The following is a 22,814-nucleotide window of genomic DNA, read 5'->3' as shown; positions in this document are numbered from 1 at the left end:
AAACAATGTCATCTTTGCATTAAAAATGACAATTGAGCGAATGACACTTAATGACAGTTGTCATAAACATGCATAAAACCTCCTTCATATTATGAAGGTGCCATGTCAGTCTTATGCACACCCCTTCAAGTAAAGTGTTACCGTTTGTTTCAGTAATTTTGTTACGTGCTTATTATTTTTTTAAAATATATTTCTAATTTTTTATTTCAGTCTTATTTTTTGGACTTTAGTACTTCAAACTTATTTTAGTTAGTTGCCAAGGCAACATTTCTAATTTTCGTTTTTTTCGCTTTTTAAGTTTAAGTTCTTCATCTAATATTTATATTCTATTTTTGTCATGTTTCTGTGTCTTGTCATGTGATTATTCCGTTTGTCATGTGATCCTGCCATGTGTCTTGTCATTGGTTAACAGTTTGATCATTGTTCACAGGTGTCCCTTGTCTTGTAATTAGTCTGTGTATTTAAGCCCTCATGTTTGCCATGTGTCTTTGTCAAGTATTGTTTCCTGTAGATCACTTTGTGTAAGTCTATATTCATGTCTTCATTTTGAGTTTTCATGCCACGCCATGTTTTTGTTTCTTGTTTGTAATAAACTGCACTTGGGTTCTCTACCACTTGCCTCCAGTGGATCTGTTACAATTTTATTTCAGCTTTACTTAAATTAAAAAACGTAATATTTTAATCTAAACAATAACAATGCTGATGCCATCTTAGTCAGAATAAAACTGACTAAAATTAATGAATATGACTAGGATATTTTCACTGAAAGACAAAAACTATGACTACAATTATTTTCATTTAATTTCAAATTAAAGCTCTCTACAAAACATTAAGCAATTCCAAGTAATATAAAGCCTAATTGAATTATAAGAGTAAATTTGTCTAGAATGAACATACAATTTCAACATAAAGAAGAGTGATAAGGTTAGAAAGAGGTCAAAATTGTCCTGTAATACACTTTTAAGAGCCCACACATTATGAGTCTGTCTGATAGTGTGTAAGCAGCTTGAATGCACACATCAACACAAGCATTCTACATTCTGATCCCATTCAAGTCTCTCTCTACAGACTTCTTCCACCTGACTGGGAGCATGATCCTTTGAACTGCTCTCATCTCTTTCTTACTGAGCACGTATCATGTGCACGACTACTCCTTTACTGTCATTTTGGCTGCCAACATGCCTCATCCTCCATTGGCAGACGAGAGAGAGAGAGAGAGAAATGAGGAGATAAATCAACAGCAGAGCTTGAAAGTAAAGGGGAAATGAGACGGTGAACGTGTGGGCGATGAATGTTGCATAAATACTGCATCAATCTGGAGGCTACATGGACATACTTCAATAAAACATTAGGCATCTTTCCTACGATTCTTGCCTAAAACAAAAGAAATGGCTACATCCTGCTTTCTTGGCCAGCATGAAAAAGAATGTGCTGCAATTATGTTGGCTTAAGTACTACTGTTATTATTCAGAAAATATGTGAGATACTAGAGACAGACTGAGGTATGGCAAGTGTTTCTCCTCCACAACCCCATCAAGTACCCCTACATCGACTCCAAATCTATATGAAAAATATCACATGAGCGAAATCAAACGATAATCAGAACTTATACATGTACAACAGGCCAATGGCAGAACATTTGTAAGATTAAACCGAATTAAGTGAGGGTAAAACTATTATAATTACCATGGAATTGCATCATGTTCAGTGTTTGCATATGCTGTGTGTTCTGATCTTGAACTTTGAAATAACATATTTCAAATCAGGAATAAATTCAGACACTGATGGTACCATATTGTGCTTCTTTGGCTTCTTCTCACACAAACAACAATAACACTATAAATTTTAGGCTGGTCCAGGTAATGCACATTCAAGAGTAAACAACAGAAAAAAAACAGATGTGACCTTTTTAACTCTAAAGTGGAAACTATAGCCACCATACGGAGCTTCACAATTTCTCCCATTCAATTTTATATGAGTAGACCGTGTCCTCCCTTCTGGGTGTGCGTACACCCGGTTGGAAATCACTACTTTAGAAATGCGACGAGAAAAACACTGTCCTCAGGCGCTGCACTGACAAACTGCGCACTCAGCTGTGGACAGACACATTATCATCTGCAGAGAGGAAGAGCAGATGTGTGAGTGCATGAATGTCGAGTTGTGTGTGTGTGTGAGCGAGGTACCGAAAGGAAGATGGAGAAAGAGAGGAAAAGGAAGGAAGATTGTGCAGCTCATCTCAACTTTTAAGAATCTATAGCCACATAATAATAGCAAGGATAGAGAGGAGAAGGAGAGAGTGTGTTGCCATGGTTTCATTTTGAATGGCTTTTAATGGAGGCTGGCAAGAAAAATGACCGGCATGGCCCTTGGAAGAGGGAACAGAAGGAGGTCTGAGATCACTGGTAGCCGGGGTAGACACTGAAGCTGCGTTCTGAATTACAAGGTCCCTACGCAGTGTTCACTCAGCAAGAAATATCTGTAGAACTTCAGTTCACTTGACAAAAATTATGCTCTACAGGGCCTACGAACACAGATAACACTTGACAACTTGTGAAAATTATTATATTAATATTATTTTATTCAGCAATAAGTACAATGCTAGGTTTATATTTCAAATAAATGCTTCTATTCATCAAAGAATCCTGAAAAAAAGTATGGAGGTTTCCCCGAAAATATTAAGCAGCACATCAAGTTTCAACATTGATAATGATAAGAAATGTTGAAAATTCAGCTTTGCCATCACAGGAATAAATGACATTTTAAATATCTATATCAAAATAGAAAACGGTTATTTTTAAATTATAATATTTCACAATATGGTGGTTTTTACAGTATTTTGATCGAACAAAGTTTAGTTTTGGTGAGCATAAGAGGCTTCTTAAAAAAAAAAAAATTATATATATATATATACAATTTTATAATTTGTCATATTTGAAACTCCTGCATTTAGTGACTAGAATATTCATTTAAATTAAAGACTGTCATGTTTAACATATAAAACTAATTTTGGTTAATTTGCACTATATGTCTTCTTGATTGTGTCATATATTTTGTGCATATTAAACTTATGCACAAAAGCCTATAATGTCCATGTCTGAGGGGAATTAAACTGCATGAAACTTTCAGAGCTCCAACTCCTTGATTTTTGTGAAGATAAATAATGTCTGATCGATAAATTTCCTTCTCCACAATATATAGTGATATATCAATGAATATTGGTAATACATACACCCTATGATTTGAAATCTTACTTAAAGGGGTGGTATAATGCCATTTTCACAAGATGTAAAATAAGTCTTTGATGTCCCCAGAGTGTGTATGTGAAGTTTTAGCTCAAAATACCCCACAGATATTTTTATCTAGCATGTTAAATTTGTCACTTTTTGAGGGTGAGCAAAAACGCAGTTTTTGTGTGTGTCCCTTTAAATGCAAATGAGCTGCTGCTCCCAGCACAGCGGGCGGAGCTTCAACAGCTTGTGTCCTTTGACCTCACACAGACATGCACTGAAAATTTAAAAAACTTTTAGCCTTTAATGTTCAAACCAAGTCAGACAAAGATGGAGAGACTCAAGAAGAGTGACAACATGTAGAAGCAACAGGACATTTCTGAATGGTTAGCTGATGAATTTATGTAGCTTATGTGTAGATATCTTCAAGTCATTGATTAGCATATTCTGTCATGATAATCTATATATCGCGTTCCCGGGGGCAGGGTTTATGTACATTTTTAGGGTTTGTGATTGTGTAGTCCCTACCAGTCGTTTGTTGTAGCAATTCTTTAAAAGAGCAATTTCTTTAAAAGAGAATATCTCCCTTTGCTTTGAACTTTGAGTGTTGTAACTTTGCAGATGTTGTTTATTCTCAAACAGCAACATTACACACTAACTAAAGTTAGAAAAGTGAAATCATAAACAACCACCCCTTTAAGATTGCTTGAAGATCAGACTTCACAGGACTCTATACTGGCCAATTGGAACATACTGTACCCTGAGAAAGTTCTTTCTATGGGGTCTTTAATCAGAGAGAGAGACTGACCAGACAGGTGTACTTCGTTGTGTGATTGTGAATGAAAGAGAGACCTGTATACAGAACCTCTGTATTACACAGATTCAAGTGAGTGATCCTGCCTTTTTGAGGCACATTCCCAGTCCTTCATTCCCACCATGGGTCTGTGTGAATGTGCACTCAGCTGACAAATTGTGTGTACTGTACTGTATTGTCTGTTGGTGTGTGTGCCTGTCCTTGCCACAGGTATGTGTTTCTAAATGTGGAGCAGCTTAGAGGGCCACTGTGGAGTATCTCATGTAAAATTAACTGCCAGCTGTTGACCAGGAGGACTGCAATGAAGCATCACTGCAGTTAAAACAACAGTCTTTTCCTAAAATAACATACAATACAAGAGGGAGCAATGTAAACTAGGGATTAAAGACTACTGCTTTGTAAGGATAAGGAATGCAATACTCTGTACCACATTTCAAAGCATTAAAAGGTCATTTCTATCTCAAAGTTTGATGTCTCACCAGCCTAAAAAAAAGCACCATGGTATTGCTTTTTTGGACATGGTAATGCAAGATAATACAATGTTTTTATTTGAAGTATGTGCCATATAAATACCTTTGTCACATGAATATGAATATGATAATCATTCTGAACCAAGTATTACCATCTGATACCATCAAAGTACAATGTATCCATAGGACCAGACAGCAGTGATTTCACACTTCACAGATGCTCCTGTCATGAACAAACAAGTATACTTAGCCAAAAGTTGCATATTTCTGATGCATTCAAATTTCGCGGCTCTACAGCATGTTTTCATTTCTTATATTCAGATGCACTACTCTAGAACTGCTCCTGTCCTGAAAAAAATAAATTGAAGTATATCAAGCATGAGTGGAGCCAGGCAGTCTGAAACTGATTGAGACACATCGTGCACAGCATATTTTTGTTAGGGTGGCATCTTCTCACAGTGCTTGTGTGGATTCCCATTGCTTAGTGCTGAAAGGCATAAAACATCTAATACAGGGCTAACAACAAGTCCATTAACTCCTGCTCCAGTGCAATGGAGTGCCAATCATGGCTAATTATTAACAGCAAAATAAATAGATGTGGGTAAACTAAAGATTCATCCTGGCAATATGAATCCTCTTCTGTTTGTTGATAATGATAATTAGACAATATTTTGCTGAGTGTGTTTTTGAGCAGGTACCTTATCTGGTTTTAGGCCTGTTGTGGACAGCTGACTCCCGAAGCTTTTAATTTTCTTATTCTGGGCGGTGGAAATGGCAGGGCATTTCTACCTTCATATATTTACATGTAATTACATTTTTAAATATGAAATTAAAACCTCCAACAGTGTTCATTCATTCAAACAATTTGTTCAAAATGGATGATTCATTCAGAAACAAAGCAAGTGTCTTTATGTGAATGTGTTATTGAATCATTCACTCAAACGATTGGCTCAAAAACTTACTTTTCTGTTTTGCTCTGAGACATACAACGGTTCTGCTCTTGCTTTTTTTGGAACTATTTTCATTGGCATTCTAACTGCATTCTAATCACACTGCATGCTACATCACACAGTGGGCTTTCTCGAGGTGTGTTTTTGTTTGGTTGTTGCAAAGTGAGTGATGACATACTCGATAATGTCAGCTTGCACATTGTAAAAGCAACACTTAAAATTTATCATATAATGCATATCACATACCACTACTGCTAATGCAAGAAAAGAGATGGCATTAATAAATACATAATTGTACACAGAACTTTGTCTTTTGTTGTTGTCTATTTTTAATTGTTGCTGGAGAAGATCATTATCCAAAGTGCTTTGGGGGAAACAATTCCCAGTTTGATTGCGCCACGTGTTCTCTTAAAACACAATAAATTCACTTGAATTTTCCATGTAACATGGCAACAGGAGGGCTTTCTACGTTAACCAGTTGGGAGGAAGAGGGATTACACTCCTACACCACGGAAAATAATCCTATAACTACTGATTAGTCAACAAGTCCTGGGGTGTAAACAAACAAATCTCATCTCATCTAATTCTCCACAGAGAAATCTGCATTAGCTTCATCCAAACTGCTTCGCTTGAGAGCCACGCCAAAATAAAATGTAAAAATAGAGGTTCAAGGTTTCTGTACCTTGACCCGGCTCACTGCCTCCTGGGCCTGCATCATCCTGATGTTTTTCGATGGATTTCTCTCTGACAGAAGCTGAGTGGACCCGAGGTAGTTGGCGGCAAAGATAATCCCATCAATGAGGTCCTCAGGCTCACATGGGCCTGGCACTGTTAGAAGGGAAGCATTGAGAATTCATTATTAAAGCTATTTGTTGTGTTGCCACCTCCTCTGTAGACCACCTCACAGTGACTGATAAGGCATATGAGCGTGAGCTTATCAGGAAGAAAAGTTGCATGCAGATGTTGTGTGTATGAAAGTGTGTGTGAATATATGTGTTCTTCTCAATTCCATCCCACAGTGAGTGCTGATAAAATTTTACCGCAGACACTGAAATGCGGGAACGAAGGTAGCCACATGAGGAAAACCAGGGTGTGTGGCGTGTTTTCTGTTTGTGTGATATGGAAATGTCGATGACAGTGACACCCACCAAGGGATACATTATTCTGCCATCATTCAGGCACAAGATTTAAATGTGACAGAACTCTATCCATTTAATAGAAAGCAGAATTTGTTCCCAAAAATGACAGCAGCAATAAATCTTTGGCTGCCATAAACCAAAAATAAGATGTGGTCAATCGATTGTTCTGCTTTTCCAGAACTCTCTTTCGCTTCCTGCAACAGTCTGTAAGTACTTCTCTAGCTAAGCATCTACTGCATGTGCCCTTATATTAGCAAACATGACTATTCTAATTACGGTCTCACCACTGTAACCCGTTAAAACAGCTTACAATTCTGCCTGCATTTCACCATGTAAATCCACTGAGACATAATTCATTCTTCAGCGCGGCTCTCTAATCCCCATGCTCTGAGTTGGTTTAGTGAATTTGATTTGTTTTTGAGTTGATTTAATTCTGATAGAATACAAGTTTTGGGAGCATATTATCAAATGCAGAAAAAATAAAAGACAGGAGATGCTCGCTTACCATCCACAAAGCTGGGAAATGAGGCCGTCTTCTTTGCTGGCTAAGAAACAGAGAAACAGTGTTTAATGTATGAAGGGAGATGAAACGTCCTTACAACATACAGCATGCTTATAAAGTATTTACCTTTTATAAGAAAAACATAATCTCTAGTTTAACTTCAGGAGGTAGCAACAAGTGTCTTAATGAGTGAGTCATGGAACAATTTATTTAAACGAAACAAAAGATTGTCTTTATAAGCGAGTCATTGAATCATTCAATCAAACGATTTGTTTAAAAGTAGCATAACATAAAGTACTATTCTTACTATTTCAAATACTATACTATATCCTGCTATTTCAAATTCAGCAACTGTTTATGAGTCATTGAATTACTCACTCAAACTATTGTATTGTTTGAGAACGGTTCCACATGTGGCTTTGTTTGCCAACATACAAACATACAAAGTAACTGGCAATATTTAGTGGAAATAATATCAGGTCTGAATATCAGCAGGACTGTGTGGCACTCAGTTGTATTCGGAGCATGATTGTGTGATTTGACTTAATTAAATAATCATAACTTAAAAGTGCAGTGTGTACATTTTAGCGGCATCTAGTGTTGAGGTTGCGAATTGCACCCAACAGAAGTTACGGTGGCCGACAGGAAAATATGGCGTCGTCTGAGACAGCAGAGAGTAGCCAGTTAAGCAATGAGGTTTCTTTACAAAGACAAATTAAGAAATTATGTTTACTTAATTATTCAGTAAAACGATATGTTATTGCGAATATTATTGTTACTTGTTCATCATTGTGTCAGTGTTTTATTTGCTGACGTTAGCTAGCTTCTTTGCACGAAGAACAACATAGTGACGAAACGCGCTCTGTAGTAGTTTGTTCGTTTAGGGCTACTGTCGAAACATGTCGGCGCAAAATGGCTATTTCAACGTAAGGGGGCCGCGGTGTATGTAGATAGAAATGGCTCATTCTAAGGTAATAAAAACATAACGATTCATTATGTAAGGTCTTTATACACCACTGAAAACATAGTTATGCATATGATATTGCATTTCTGTCAACAGATCCTCCTAAATATTATACAATGCACCTTTGATATGCATATAATATGGTTATCACAAAATTTTTGCCATCCAGACCAGAGTATAGTCAATGAGCCCAGGAAAAAAATATATATATAACATAAATAAATTACCTAAAACTCAGAATCAAATGGATGATCACAATACAAAATCCTGTCATTCATTCTGAAGTGGCTCTTTGCAGGACTGTGCCGAGCACTGTATGCCACAGACACACTGTTAGACAGAGTAATAGCCATCATTTTACTACAGAGCTATCCAAATGGAGGTTATGCTTCAAGAGGCTTTCATTAAATGCAATCTAAGAACTCAAAAGCTCCCTCAGCCCAGGTAATTAAATGTTTTCAGAGGAAGTAAGGCAAGACTGAATACTGCTTTACATGACATAAGAAGATAGTTGCATCCCAATGCAAATGATGTGTACAAACAGAATTCCCTTGGGTGAATACTTAGTGGATAATTATTAGCATTAGGCTTTGACTTATTGGGCGAGTGTTCCCTAACTTGCAAAATAACATATGTACAAAAAAACGAATAAATTAAATAATAATAAATAAATAAAAAGAACAGCTCAGACATTTTTAAGAAGGTTTAACAATGAATATTCTTGACACTCATGTATGAAGGACTAAAAATGACAGAACGAAAAATAAATAAATAAATAAATAAAAGTAGAAATAAATAAATAAATGCAGAAATAATAGTGAAAATAAATACATTTTGGTAATATAAATGGCTATTTCTGTATTTTTACATGTATTTATTTATTTATTTATGCATTTCTATATGTATTTATTTATGTATTTATACATTTATTTATATATTTATGTATTTATATATTTATTTATATATTTATATGTATTTATTTCTACATTTATTTATTTCTACATTTATTTATTTCTACATTTATTTATTTCTGTATTTCCACATTTCTACATTTATTTATTTCTGTATTTCCACATTTCTACATTTATTTTTCCCTGCGCCTGTATGCTAATTGCCTATGGCTAAGCCACGCCCCCTCTCAACATTCGGTAACAGGCGCTATGGCAGCTGTCACAGTAGGAGACATTTCACAGGAGGCAATTGATGATTTTTTGGAGACATAAAGATTATATATCATCTCGAAGTCACCAAAAGGGCCTTAAACTATGCATTGGAGGGTTATATTAATAATTGTATTGTTGAGAAGGTCGATAAGCTTCAGCTCCAGACAAAGATTTACAGTTCACAGTGTAAACCTTATAGTTTGGTGCTATTTCGCTTCAAACGCTCGCTTTATACGCGCGTCCTATTCGCTTTGGATTCAAAATGTTCAAGCGTCGAACTAGACGCGATACGCGCGAATTTGACGCTCTATTCGCGTTTGGTGTGAGCGCAGAATAATGAACAGGCTGCGATGTCAAGATTGCTGGAATGTGTGTGTGTGCGTGTGTGTCAGAGAGAGAGGCGCGGGCGCGATCGAACAGTGGAAACATAAAAACATACTCAATTTTGTTCATACAGGACATCATTAAAACTGCAAAGTGTTTAGCCTACTTATATTTGTGTAAAACACAACATTATGCTTTTGTCAAACTGTAACCTACAACTGTCACCCAACCAAAATCACACACACACACACACACAGACACACACACACACACACACACACACACACACACACGCTGTTTAAAAGCCAAAATGACAAGAAAAAACATAAAAACGAATGAAAACTGACTAACTGCAATGCATTTCAATGGACGTGGAAGCAGAGAATGTCCGAGTGTATTGGGTTAGCTGTGCGCACTGTGATTGGCTCATCGCGTTTGGGGGCGTGGCTTAGCCATAGGTCAATTAGCATACATGCGCAGGGAAAAATAAATGTAGAAATGTGGAAATACAGAAATAAATAAATGTAGAAATGTGGAAATACAGAAATAAATAAATGTAGAAATGTGGAAATACAGAAATAAATAAATGTAGAAATGTGGAAATGTAGAAATAAATAAATGTAGAAATAAATACATATATAAATATATAAATAAATAAATAAATATATATATACATAAATATATAAATAAATGTATAAATACATAAATAAATACATATAGAAATGCATAAATAAATAAATAAATACATGTAAAAATACAGAAATAGCCATTTATATTACCAAAATGTATTTATTTTCACTATTATTTCTGCATTTATTTATTTATTTCTACTTTTATTTATTTATTTATTTATTTTTCGTTCTGTCATTTTTAGTCCTTCATACTCATGACCCTAATTCACAAATTTTATTTGGCTGTCTCACTACCTCCTACATGTGAAACTTTCATAAAGGCATTTTTTATACCAAAAAAAAGGGCACCAAAAACAAGAACATTCAAAAGCTTGTGTTGAGAATGATCTAAAAATGACCTTGGCAGGTTGCTTGGTAGCACTATAAAACATGTTTTAAACACCTATTTGGTGGTTTTGAGTAGCTGCCCAGACGATGTCTCATTTTATGGCTCTTGCATTCAGTGTGCAAGGCTCTTATGGAGGTTACATTAATACATAAAAAATGTAGAGAAGCAGTCGAACAGGCAGCTCAAGGCTGAACTCGCCTCAGTCTATGTAAATACAGTAGAACCAGGGCAGGAAAGGGCAAAGCCAATTATTTTACTATATCAACACATGGGGGAGGATGGTGACAAGCTAGTGCAACAGCTTAGATATGCTGGAAAAAAAACATAAATTGTCTAAGAAAAAAAGCGTGAAAAAAATAAGACAACAGGCTGACATTGACTAGAACAGCTCTGATGGAAAGAAATATGTGGTAATTATGTGGGGTGCAAAGTCTGCATGCTGTCACATATCGATTGGTTAATGTGTTCTATGATTATAGGCTCACCTCAGTGACATTGTTGTTCTCCAGTGGTCCATTGAGATCAGACCGCTGCTGCTTCCTTGGCTGTTCTGCACTATTAGACACCTAGAGAGAATTTAAATTGAGAGAAATGAGTGAAAAATGAGTGGAGAGTGAAATGTGACATTTAAAAAAAAACAGATGATGGGTTGCAGACAGCATTGAACAGCATTAACAATTTGATGCTATCCAAAAAGCCAACATGAACAAATTAGACAGTACAATGAACACAATGTATTGAAACACTTTGGTAAAATGAACAGATGTTGTCTTTAACTGAAAATGCACAGTGCTTAAAAAAGACACTTTTGATATTTGTCTATCTGCAGGGAAGTTAAAGTCTCAAATGAGCACTCTGTCTACTGCACATAGGGACATTATTACTTGATGAAATTAATTTGTTGCCTGACAGGATAAAATGTAATCTCCTCATTGCCCAAAGGCAATAAAGAAGCAGGAGGGTAATAGAACTTCACAAGACATTCACTGGACCAATGAGGCAATCTGACTAAATCTCACCCCTTCACCTAATTCCAGAAAATATCTAAGAAAACATCATTTTTCAAACTCGATTCGAATTTTTAAAAATTCCATTAGAAAGCCAGCACCTCTTCTCATTTTTCAGCAAACCAAACTACTATTTGGCATAATGCATGGATATCATTGTTTGTCTTTATTGCTTGCTTAGTGACTTTAGTCAGAGGTTTCTAGCAATGAGCCAGTTTTTCATTTTGGGGTTGTTCAAGCAGATAAGAAAAAAACACCCACACAATGTACCTGAGTGAGCATAATGGGATGGAATCTAAAAAGCTTCTCAAGGTAATGTATTCTAGCAGGGTGGAAATGTGTTTATTCCTGAATATTAACAAATGGCTGCACATATAAAAGTCATTTGGGGATTTCAAGAAATTGCTTTTGATCAGGGTCCCCTTCATGTCTGGGTTATGAGACGGTTCCAATATCTGCCAGATGATTTTCTTTCATCCTTTTCAACTTGCTGCTCAAACTGAATGCTTTCGCCTTGAAATGAGCAAGTAAATGGTAATAACGGCATATTTTCTATAATTGTCTTTGGATCTACCCCCAAAATTATGCATAAATACATTTACATCACATTAAAGAATACATTCTGAGCCATCTCCAAATATCACATTTTATGCATCAGCTCTAAAGAGCATAAAATAGTAGATTATTTCTCATTGTTCAGCTGTCAAGATATTGAGGTTCAATCTTGACTTGGCATAAATAAGGATTAGTTTTGTTTACTTAAATGCCACTTGCATTTAAATGAGGGTTGTCAACATTCACATTAATATTTAACTATAATAATGAATATGCATATTTCAGAGTGACCTTTAGGGATTATATTTCTTATTAGATTAAAATAAGTAACATTTATTATTACATTAATATTTCTGACTGTTTAACTATTTAAAAGGATGCAGAAGACTTTCCGAGTTTTGAAGCATGGTACAAAAATCAATCAATCAATCAATCAATCAATCAATCAACATTTTTAAATGTATTAAAATAGAAAATAATATTAAAATAGAAATTAATATTAATATAAATATTAATAATATTTCACAATATTAATCTCTTTTTTTGTATTTTTGATCAAATATTTGCAGCCTCGGTGAGCATAAGAGACTGCTTTTAAAAACATTAAAGAATTGTACCAACCCCACACACTTGTGGACGGTAGTGTACATCACAGAGCAGCTGCCTTCAGAAAGACACTAATAAGAGATAATGGTAACACTTTACAATAAGGTTCATTTAGTTAACATTAGTTAACTACCTTAGTTAACATGAACTAAGAATGAACAATACTTCTTCAGCATTTATTAATCTTAGTTAATATTAATTTCAACATTTACTAATACGTTATTATAATCAAAGGTTGTATTTGTTAACATTAGTTAATTTACTGTGAACTAAAATGAACAAACAATGAATGAACACCGGTATTTTTATTAACTAACATTAACAAAGATTAATAAATACTGTAACAAATGTATTGCTCATTGTTAGTTCATGATAGTAAATATATTAACTAATGTTAACTAATGAACCTTATTGTAAAGTGTTACCGAGATAATGTATTTCATCATTTATTCCATCCACAGAATATTAGTTTGAGATAAATTGAATACATTGAATAAATTGCTAAATAAACTGAATACAAATTATCTATGTTTTAATAGATCGTATTGCTTTCATATTTACGGAGCTGATTTATTCTGTTTTAACTGACCATGTATTTAATTTAATAAGCTGCAACAGATAGATGCATTTACAGCTTGCTATGCAAATCCACCTACCTGCTCTCTCACTTGGTCCTGCGTCCATCTCTGTCTGTCCTCTGGTGTGTGAGGTCGTACCTTATAGTTCCTCTGGAGCTCAGAATTGTGTCTGGTAGGGGGGATGTTGAGGGATTTGGGTCTGCCGTCATGACGGTGAGGCTGAGGGTATGGGGCAGGGGCAGGTTCGGGTTTGGAGCGTGTCTCTGGCTGGTACCCGCTTGGTGCTGGATCAGGTGCCAGCTCCTCCGGGCTCTGATCAGTGCCACTGCTAAGACTGCCCATACTCATGCTCATCTTAATCTCAGCCACTATCTGATCAATATCCTCCTCCGCCTCCTCTCCCGTCTCCCCCTCTGTGCCTTTATGCCCCCGGTACGTTGACCTGTGCATAGAGTTTCCATTGTCCTCTGTGGCATAGCAGTCACCTGTGTAGCCATCTCTGTCTTGCCCCACCTGCAGTTCTTCCTCCTGATCAGGGCAGTAGCCATCACTCCCCTCAAAATCCTGCACATCCTGATCTTCAACAGGAGGTGGAATCTGGTCCTGTTGGGGATCCGGATAGTGTTGGTGGTGGTGATCGAGGACAGGTTCGGGTCTGCCGTCGTACAGCTGCTGGTCAGAGTCCTGCTCGAGTACTTCGCAACGCACCTCTCCATCACCATGTGCATTGTCCTCTACCCATTCTTCAACCACTTCCTGGCACTCCTCTGTGTCCGGAGGTGGCTCCATGTGACCGTCCGGATGTCTGTATTCTGGGTCGTTACAGTCCATTCCCTCCAGGTAGCTGTCATCCTCAGGACAATAGCGGATATAATATGTCACGCCTTCATCCTCTTCCGGTAGCCCTTCATCAAAATCGTCCTCTTCTTCATCAGACGTATTGTTGACGTAGTCTGAGCTAGAGTCTCCATCCAGACTGTCCGGGTGGCTGTGGTATTCTCTATGGCCATGGTCTGGAGTGGTGGGTGTGGTCGGTCGGCTGTCTGTCAAATCTGCCTCTTCTTGGTGGTAGGAGTGTTGGGACTCCTCAGGTTCCCCATGGTCTTCATACTCCTCTTCGGGGTGCTCAGGGTTGGGGTACGGGGCTGGGCAGGAGTGTGGAGCTGAAGCGTGAGGCTCTGTGGCCATGCTGCTGTTGGTCCCTGGCCTCTTTCTCTGAGCCATTGAGAACCACTCACAGGCCGATCATCACTGGAAACCTCAATCCTGCAAAACAAAAACATGTGGATAATAAGTTTAACAACATTAACCATAACCACCACTTAAATTGCATAAAACAGTCAATTTAATAAAGGTAGGTTGACAACTAAACCCTGACAATCAACATAAAGCAGGTGGAAATTCACATTAAGATTTGCCGGACCCTTATTTTCCAGCAATCAACTTCTTATAACATATCTGAGCAACCAATGTAAATCTATGACAATATATGAAATGTTTTTTTATGGCTCAAATAGTAGAGTGTGGCGTTAAAAGGGGGTGGGTTCGATTCCCAGGGAACACAATAATAAACACTGTGTAGATAAAAATAAAAATGTTCGTCACTTTAAAAAAAGGCATATACCAAATGTATACACTATCTTTGAAAGGATTTTTACAGGTACAACATTTTTTTACGCAATTAATACTTGTATTCAGCAAGGATACATTAAATTGATCAAAAGTAATAAAGACATTTGTAATATTACAAAATATTTCTATTTCAAATAAATTTGGTTCTTTTGATCTTTCTATTCAACAAAAATTCTTAAAAAAAAATGTATCATGGATCATGTATCATATTAAGCGGAACAAGTGATTTCTGAAGGATCATGTGACACTGAAGACTGGAGTAACGATGCTGAAAATTCAACTTTGCCATTACAGAAATACATTCTATTTTAAAACATATTAAAATAGAAAACAGTTCATGATAATATTGTGATAATATTTCACAATATTATTGTTTTTACTAAATTTGATGAAATAAATGCAAACTTCTTTCAAAAACATTAAAGTCTTAACAACCCCAAACTTTGGAAAGGTAGTGTATACATGTAGAAAGAATTACAGTTCAAAACCAAGCATTTTGCCAAAAGAGCTGTGCTCTTATGGGAACACTGTTTCCAATGAAGCCCTCATAGTTGTACAACAGTCTAAAGAACACGCACAGGTCTTCATGTGTGATACTAGTTGTGCTGTAACACAGCCACATATTCAAGCACTGTTGAGGTGTATTGATCTCTGAGTGGAGGCACAATCTCTTCTCAGCACCTGATCAATTTCAGTCATCCAGTAACTAATGCTCATTCCACATTCACTCCAGCACCATCACTGAACCGCTCCAGCTGAGAAGAACAACAGCTATTTCAGTCAATGATCAATGTTGAAAATAATGTATGCTTAATATTTTTGTATAATTTGTGATACATAAATACAATATTTTTTCGTAACAAATCTTTACTAGTCACTTTGATCAATTTGTCCTTGAATAAAAGTTTTTTTTTTTTTTTTTACTTACTAACTTAAAACTTTTGAATTTTTCTTTTATGACGGGCAGTAAAATATTGGCAGAAAAAATAGTAAAAAATAGTAAAAAATAGCAGATAGTAAAAAAATCATTGTTATGCAGTGCAAAAAGCAGCAACAAGAGCATGGTGTCAAAAATAAATGTAATGCCTTTTTGTAGAAAAATACATGTCTTTTTGCTGGCTTTTCAAAATGTTTAAGATCTTGACATCTTGGGACACTTGGATATTCTGGGATAAATCTCATATACCTAAATTGCATTTTGAAAGGATATGAACATTACAGAAACAATGGTTGAAGTTTTCTGTCAGATGCTTGTTAGAGTAGGCAAGACAAATTTCACCAAAATAAAAAAGCAATTAGATGTCAGTGTTCAGAGATAAATCATGACAATAGCGGTTGTACAGAGGCAGCATAATCACACACAAAATGTGAAACTCAAATCAAACATACATAGGTATTGGTGTAAATCTTGTTCTAGTGATGCACCGATGTGAAAATTGTGGCCGATACCGATAACCGATATTAATATTGCTGTTATGGCCGATACCGATATTTACCGATGTCGATATATCTCTGTATAGAAAACACATTTTTATGATAATCAAATAAAAATCTATTTTCCAAAACACACATGCATTATATTGCATTGCATATAATGTGTGCTGGTCAACTTGTCTAAAATTAAGAAACCCCTAGAAAACAGTATAAAAAAAAAACATAGGAACATTGTGTATAGGATAGGCTACTTAATTTATTATTCCAATATCCAAATATGATACTAAAAAATACCACAGGGAAAAGGGCTTCTATTTGTGACGTGCTGTCTTTGCGTTTGAACATTGCACATTTTAAACAGGACAGCACACGCATTAACTGAATAAATGTTAGCCAATACAAACATATTTATAGAAAACAGTTGACAATGAATAGACAGGAGTCCAATAATAGCATAACGAATCACTTATTCTAAAAATAATAACAAGTAGGCTATAAGACGAATCCGACATATGGGCTGTGTTAACAGTAAAACGTCCGTCATTTAACGAATTTTAAAAACACGGATGGATAATACAAAATGCTTTCTGACAGAAAAAAACCCAAGCAAGAACAAAATTTAAACTTAGCCCGCCAATTTTTCATTTTACAATGATCTTCTCTCTCTGTGTGTGTGCGTCTGTGTTTGTGAGAGAGAGAGCTCGCGCAGCACTGATACAATGGTAGCCTACTTTTTAATCCATAGGCCTAAGTAACGAACGCGCTAGTTTTCATACAAAATAAATATGTAACATAATTAGGCTACTTTAGTTATTATTAACACAATAACGTAACACATGAAGGCTACGTTTCTCAACACTGAGAATGAATAAATAAACGCCTGTTTCTCCACTCTTATCAGTAATCCACAAATCACACGTGCTGTCACTTTTGAGAAAAATCAAATTCGAACGGGTATCAAATATCAAGCAATATATTAAAATATCTACGAGTCAAAAAACGATCAGTCAAAAATGAAGAGGAAAAAAACATACAAGTCGCACTGGACTGCGTTAACAATGTTACGGACGGGACAGTTCTCCGTTATGGACGTGAGCGCTCTGAAAGCGGCACTAAAAGACTGCTTTAAAACTTTCACAGAGACCTCAAACAGAAAGCACAAAGCCTGTATTTAAATTTAATTTCGTTTTGTATTAATTGTATCTTAATTTTGATCAATGTTTCATCAACCAATTGCCTGGATTTAAATATAGCAGAAAATATTTAATCAGGACACGGAGACGACGGTGCGTGAACCTGGAGCGCGTCTCATAAATGAAACGAAACCTACCTGCTTCACAGACCTGAGACATATATAGAAAGCTTGAAATGTCTATTTTTAAACAGAACAATTCAAAAAGAAAGAAAACAGACTATTCTCTGCTTATGTCATCTGTATGAAATGTGTATTTCTCTCAGGCGCGTTCACTACTGCAAAGATCGCGAGTCAGCATCATCAACTTCATCTTAAACTTCACACGTCAAATATCGGCCTGTTCACATCAGCCATATTTTGATATCGGAACGATACCGATGTGTAAAAAAATGACCATATCGGCCGATATTATATCGGCGGCTGATATATCGTGCACCACCATCTTGTTCACTCACACACACACACACACACACACACACACAATGCTATGTTGCTGTCTGTCAGATGCCAGCAACAACAGCTCAAGGAGAGACTTTTATTGCTGCTTTCCCTTTTGTTGTTCATCCTTTCTCCCTGCCTTTAATTATGCCTTCCATCACCAGTCATTACAACAACTAATTATCATTGTGCTTCTGCTCCTCTAATCTTACTCTGAGTGAGTGAGTGTGTGTGTGTGTGTGTCTGTGAGGGGGTGACACTACATGAATTTGTCGACTTATAGAACCTTTCATTGTCTACACACATGCAGAAGCTTTTAATGAAGCCTTGATTTTTTTTATGTCTTCACACACTAGCATATCCAACCCTTATTAAATACATCATCATAGCTAAACCCTGTCTGACTGATCATTTCACACCTCTTAGAAAAACACCTCTTTGAGAAAATCACACAGTGTGCTCTGCACCTGTTATCGAGGAGCATATAGTACACACTAAATTATGCACTAAATGCAGCACCCTCCCAAGGGCATCCCTGACCTTTCACCTCTTTGTTCAGTCACAAGCCACACCCATGAATAATCTCTGGAGTGTGGTTAACCACATTTATCACACACACACACACACACACACACACACACACACATAGTGTACATATCATTTCCATTTACTGAAGCTGAATACATTACCATGTCAATGACCAGACTGTCAGGAAAGATGCACAAGAAATCAATCTCGTCTGCCCGGAACAATCGGGACCACATTCATTTATGCACAACATATTTAATACGAAACTTAAGGGCATGAAAGCACCACAGCAGACAATAAACTAAAACTCAACCAGGCAGACCAAATGGTATTGCAGATTTATTTAACTATTTAAATCCCTGGACTAAAAATGTTATTCAATAAAATGCTACTAATCCATGCAGCTATCGACTTTCATTTTATAAATAAAAAATAAATAAAAAAAACAGTAACACTTTAAGGTCCAAAATATTTGTATGTGTTTTTTCGTATTCGTCATTCGGTGGCTCTGAATTGTCAAAACACCTCTCAAAATGCTTGCTACGGATGCGAAAAATGCAGAAAATCTACCCGATCCGAATTTTTTTATGACGGACGAAAGTTTCGGAGGCAGTGCGTAAATGTGATTGACACAACGTGAAGTCGTATTTATTTTTTAACGTGCTCAAATTTCGGACTCAGTGTGCAAGAACCTTGAGGTTCCATTAGTTAACACGAACTAACAATGAAAAATACTTAATTAATTTCAGGTAATGTCAATTTCAACATTTACTAATACATTATTCATTTTTTTTTTAAATCAAATACATTTATTAAAATTAAAGTTGTATCTGTTAATATTGGTGATCCTGAGCTAACATGAACTAACAATTAACAATTGAATTTTTATTAACTAACGTAAACAAAAATTATTCATTTTGAAATGCATTGTTCATTGCTCTAGTTAATGTTAGTTAATGCATTAAATAATGTTAACTAATGAGACCTTATTGTAAAGTGTTACCCAAAAAACTAAATAATAATTTCACTTAATATTATCACTATACAGTATTTTGCAAAGGCTTCTGCTTTATTGGCCAGTGGTGTGCAGCAACCAAGACACACACTGGAGCTGTGCTATACCACACACACCTGGCAGTACATGGCTACATTTAGCATGGGGGTAAAACCCTGCAAAATACTTTTTTTTTGTTAATTGGCCACAGAACTTTTTAGCTGAAAATTGCTGTGGACTCCTGCAGATACCTTTACAACCTCTGACTAGATCAGACAAATCAAATGGCTATTAAATGCCTTTTTAGTCCCATGCACAAATGACCTTTAGTCCTTTGCACAAATGACCAGAGCTGGACGAACACTCTGAGTTTATTTAATAAGGCTTAAATGCCCCAAAAAAACAAAAACAAAAAAATCTGAAGAGAAGTTATTTTTAACCCATAGTTACCATTACCTCTCTGTGCCATTTTGACATAAAATTGCATTAAAACAATTAGTGAATTGCAAATAGAACACGTCATTATGAGGTCGTGTGACTGTAGCATACATTCTACATTTAGACAGTAAATTGTACATTAATAACAACAGTGTCTTTAAGACGCAGTTCATTCTTTCAGTTAAAATATACCTTTATTAAATAGTTTAACCTTGCTATAATGCATTCCACTGTAATTGTATTGAGTACCCAAAAGCTAATATAAAAATATGACACTGGAACTTTAGTTTGGATCCTAGAGGAAAGAATTCACAAAATCAATTCTATGATGAATTCAAGATCCATTGTTAAAAAAAATAAAAATAAAAAAATCTAACTAATACAAAACCTAGAGACAAATGCAAGAGGAAACAAGCACCTATGCAATCAGACTTTTGATTCAGAACATTATAGTTACTGAGATAAAGCCTTTGTGACAACTAGCCCCGGTGTTCTCTACACTAAATTATATCACATGACCTAAACAAGCGTTCATTTAACATTATCATGATTAAAACAAAAAAATAACTACAGAAAAAACACACAATGCAGAAACAATATGGGAATATTGCGCATGTCTGAGATGTTTTGTCAAAGATACATTCATTTATTGGTTTCCAGGAAGCTAGTGACCTACTATGTCGCATCAGTATGATGCATGATTTCAATTCAACAGCCACCGAAGCCATGCATTTTCAGTAGAGGTTTCAGCATTACCATTACATAACCATTACAGCACAAGCATCCTTTCATGCTTAAAACACCAGTCAAACCTGCTGTTCTCAACAGCAAAAGCTTGAGTTGCACCGCAAGGGTCCTCCCAGTATGAATGTTTTTAAGATTTAACAATCCATATGAGGTGTTTCAAAATGGTCGTATTTAAAGTGTTAGTTCGCCCAAAAATGAAAATTACCTCATAATATACTCACCCTCAAGACATGGGTGTATGTGACTTTCTTCTTTCAGCCAAACACAGTCAGAGATATATTACAACATATCCTGGCTCTTCCTAGTTTTATGGGAGTGAATAGAGCCTGAGTTTTTAAAGCTCCAAAAAGCGCATCCATCCATCATGAAATGTAACCCATACGGCTCCAGCGAAGTGATGCATTTTTTAAGAAAAATCTAAATTTGTATAACTTTATAAACTATAATCACTGGCTTCCGATAACGGCCATACACGAGTCGAGTACCTTCCGAAGAGTGACCTCTGACCCGACCCGCAGAGGATAGAGCAAAACAAAAGACCGGCCATGAATTAGAAGCCTAAAACAGGAATTTTTAAAGAGAAATGTCGGAGGAGCTTGAGTTTGTTGTCCAGCCCTGTTTGTTTGAACCGCTAGAGGCGTCTACTCTCTAAGGTTGCGCTACTCCTATCCTATGTCATACGTCATACGTCGGGTCACTCTTCCGCTGGAACTAGACTGACATACGGCCATTACCGGAAGCCAGTCATTCTAGTTTATAAAGTTATAAATACAGATATTTTTCTTACAAAAACGCATCACTTCGCTTCAGAAGGCCTTTATTAACCCCCTGGAGCCGTATGGATTACTTTTATGATGGATGGATGTGCTTTTTGGAGCTTTAAAAACTTATATTACCATTATAAAGCTTGGAAGAGCCAGGATTTTTTTTTTTTTATATAACTCCGATTGTGTTTGAAAGAAGAAAGTCATATACACCTAGGATCGATTGTGTTTGAAAGAAGAAAGTCATATACACCTAGGATGGCTTGTGGGTGAGTAAATTATGGGATCATCTTTGGGTGAACTAACCCTGTGAACTAACACGGCCCACAATGTCATAAGCAGGCTTCCAAATAGTAGTGCCTCAGATGCATGCAACTTAGACTTAATAGTTTTGTGCCAAGCAAAACAGCCAAAAAACAAATTTGCTGACCAGCAAAATGCTGTTTCATTTCAAATGAGCAGCTGTAAACACCAGATAGATTTGGTTACAAAACAGGAAGGGGTTAAACAAGCCTACACGCTGTGCTAATTATCTCCTGGAGATTTTCCAAACATCCTTTTAACAGCTTTAACAGAGCTAATGTGACTGTTAGTCTACTTTATGCGATGCTGTACTGACCTACACAGAACAAAGGATAATTGCGTGGATTCAGTTGACATGCTGACAATGTGAAAATTGGGTATCACAGTTGGACACAAGACAGATATGCCATAAGAATTCCAATAAATAAACCATTTGCATTTTCATCTGGAACAAACCCTGTTGGTGACACATTAACAGTGAACATTGAGCTTGTTATCTGAAGCATTTTAATACCCCTGATGATATAACACAATGGTCAAAACAAAGGTGCTCTGGTAATCCCAATACATGATTTGCCGGGTTTCTCTGCTAATGACAGTGTGGACGAGAAGGTTACTGCTGACAGGGGTCCTCATTACTGAAATCATAGAAGCAGAGGGAACTCTGGGTAGAAGTCCAAAGGGTCTAGCACAGACAAACATTAATCTGTTCTTGTCCTTGGAGGTGTGAGCTACAGAATTGAATTTCATGGACTAAGGAGTTTAAGCAACCAGAGAGAGTAACAGTGATATAGTGGTATTGAGGAGAGTGTCCAGTGTGCACTCACAGATCGCAGCTCAGAATGGGAGACAGGACCATTTCATTTGCCCCACATTTTGTTGAGACATTTTTAATCAAAATTAAATACAAAATACGAGTATTTATTTTTGGGATTATTTTTATTGTAACATTGTAGGATACTATTGTCTGAAACATTTATCACTGCATAGTTGATATTGTTTCACACAATAAATAGTAAACA

General features: G+C 36.2%; 1 protein-coding gene across 5 annotated transcripts in view; it reads right to left on the bottom strand.

The window, feature by feature from the left end:
* The window catches only part of apba2b (amyloid beta (A4) precursor protein-binding, family A, member 2b), a 91,272-nt gene that overhangs the window by 14,180 nt on the left and 54,278 nt on the right, over positions 1 to 22,814 (bottom strand). For all 5 annotated transcript variants that reach the window (XM_084110169.1, XM_084110172.1, XM_084110170.1 and 2 more), the window contains 4 exons: positions 13,398 to 14,585; positions 11,059 to 11,139; positions 7,106 to 7,145; positions 6,144 to 6,289 (listed from right to left, as the gene is read on the bottom strand). In XM_084110169.1, the coding sequence (XP_083966295.1) occupies positions 6,144 to 6,289; positions 7,106 to 7,145; positions 11,059 to 11,139; positions 13,398 to 14,543 (1,413 nt within the window). In that variant the 5' untranslated portion in view covers positions 14,544 to 14,585. The remainder of the gene's footprint in view (positions 1 to 6,143; positions 6,290 to 7,105; positions 7,146 to 11,058; positions 11,140 to 13,397; positions 14,586 to 22,814) is intronic.

The sequence above is a fragment of the Abramis brama genome (genome assembly GCF_963993115.1).
Source record: "Abramis brama genome assembly, chromosome: 3".
Taxonomy (NCBI): Eukaryota; Metazoa; Chordata; class Actinopteri; order Cypriniformes; family Leuciscidae; genus Abramis; species Abramis brama.
The sequence above is the reverse complement of the archived record's forward strand: the minus strand, read 5'-3'. Positions and strand labels throughout refer to the sequence as shown.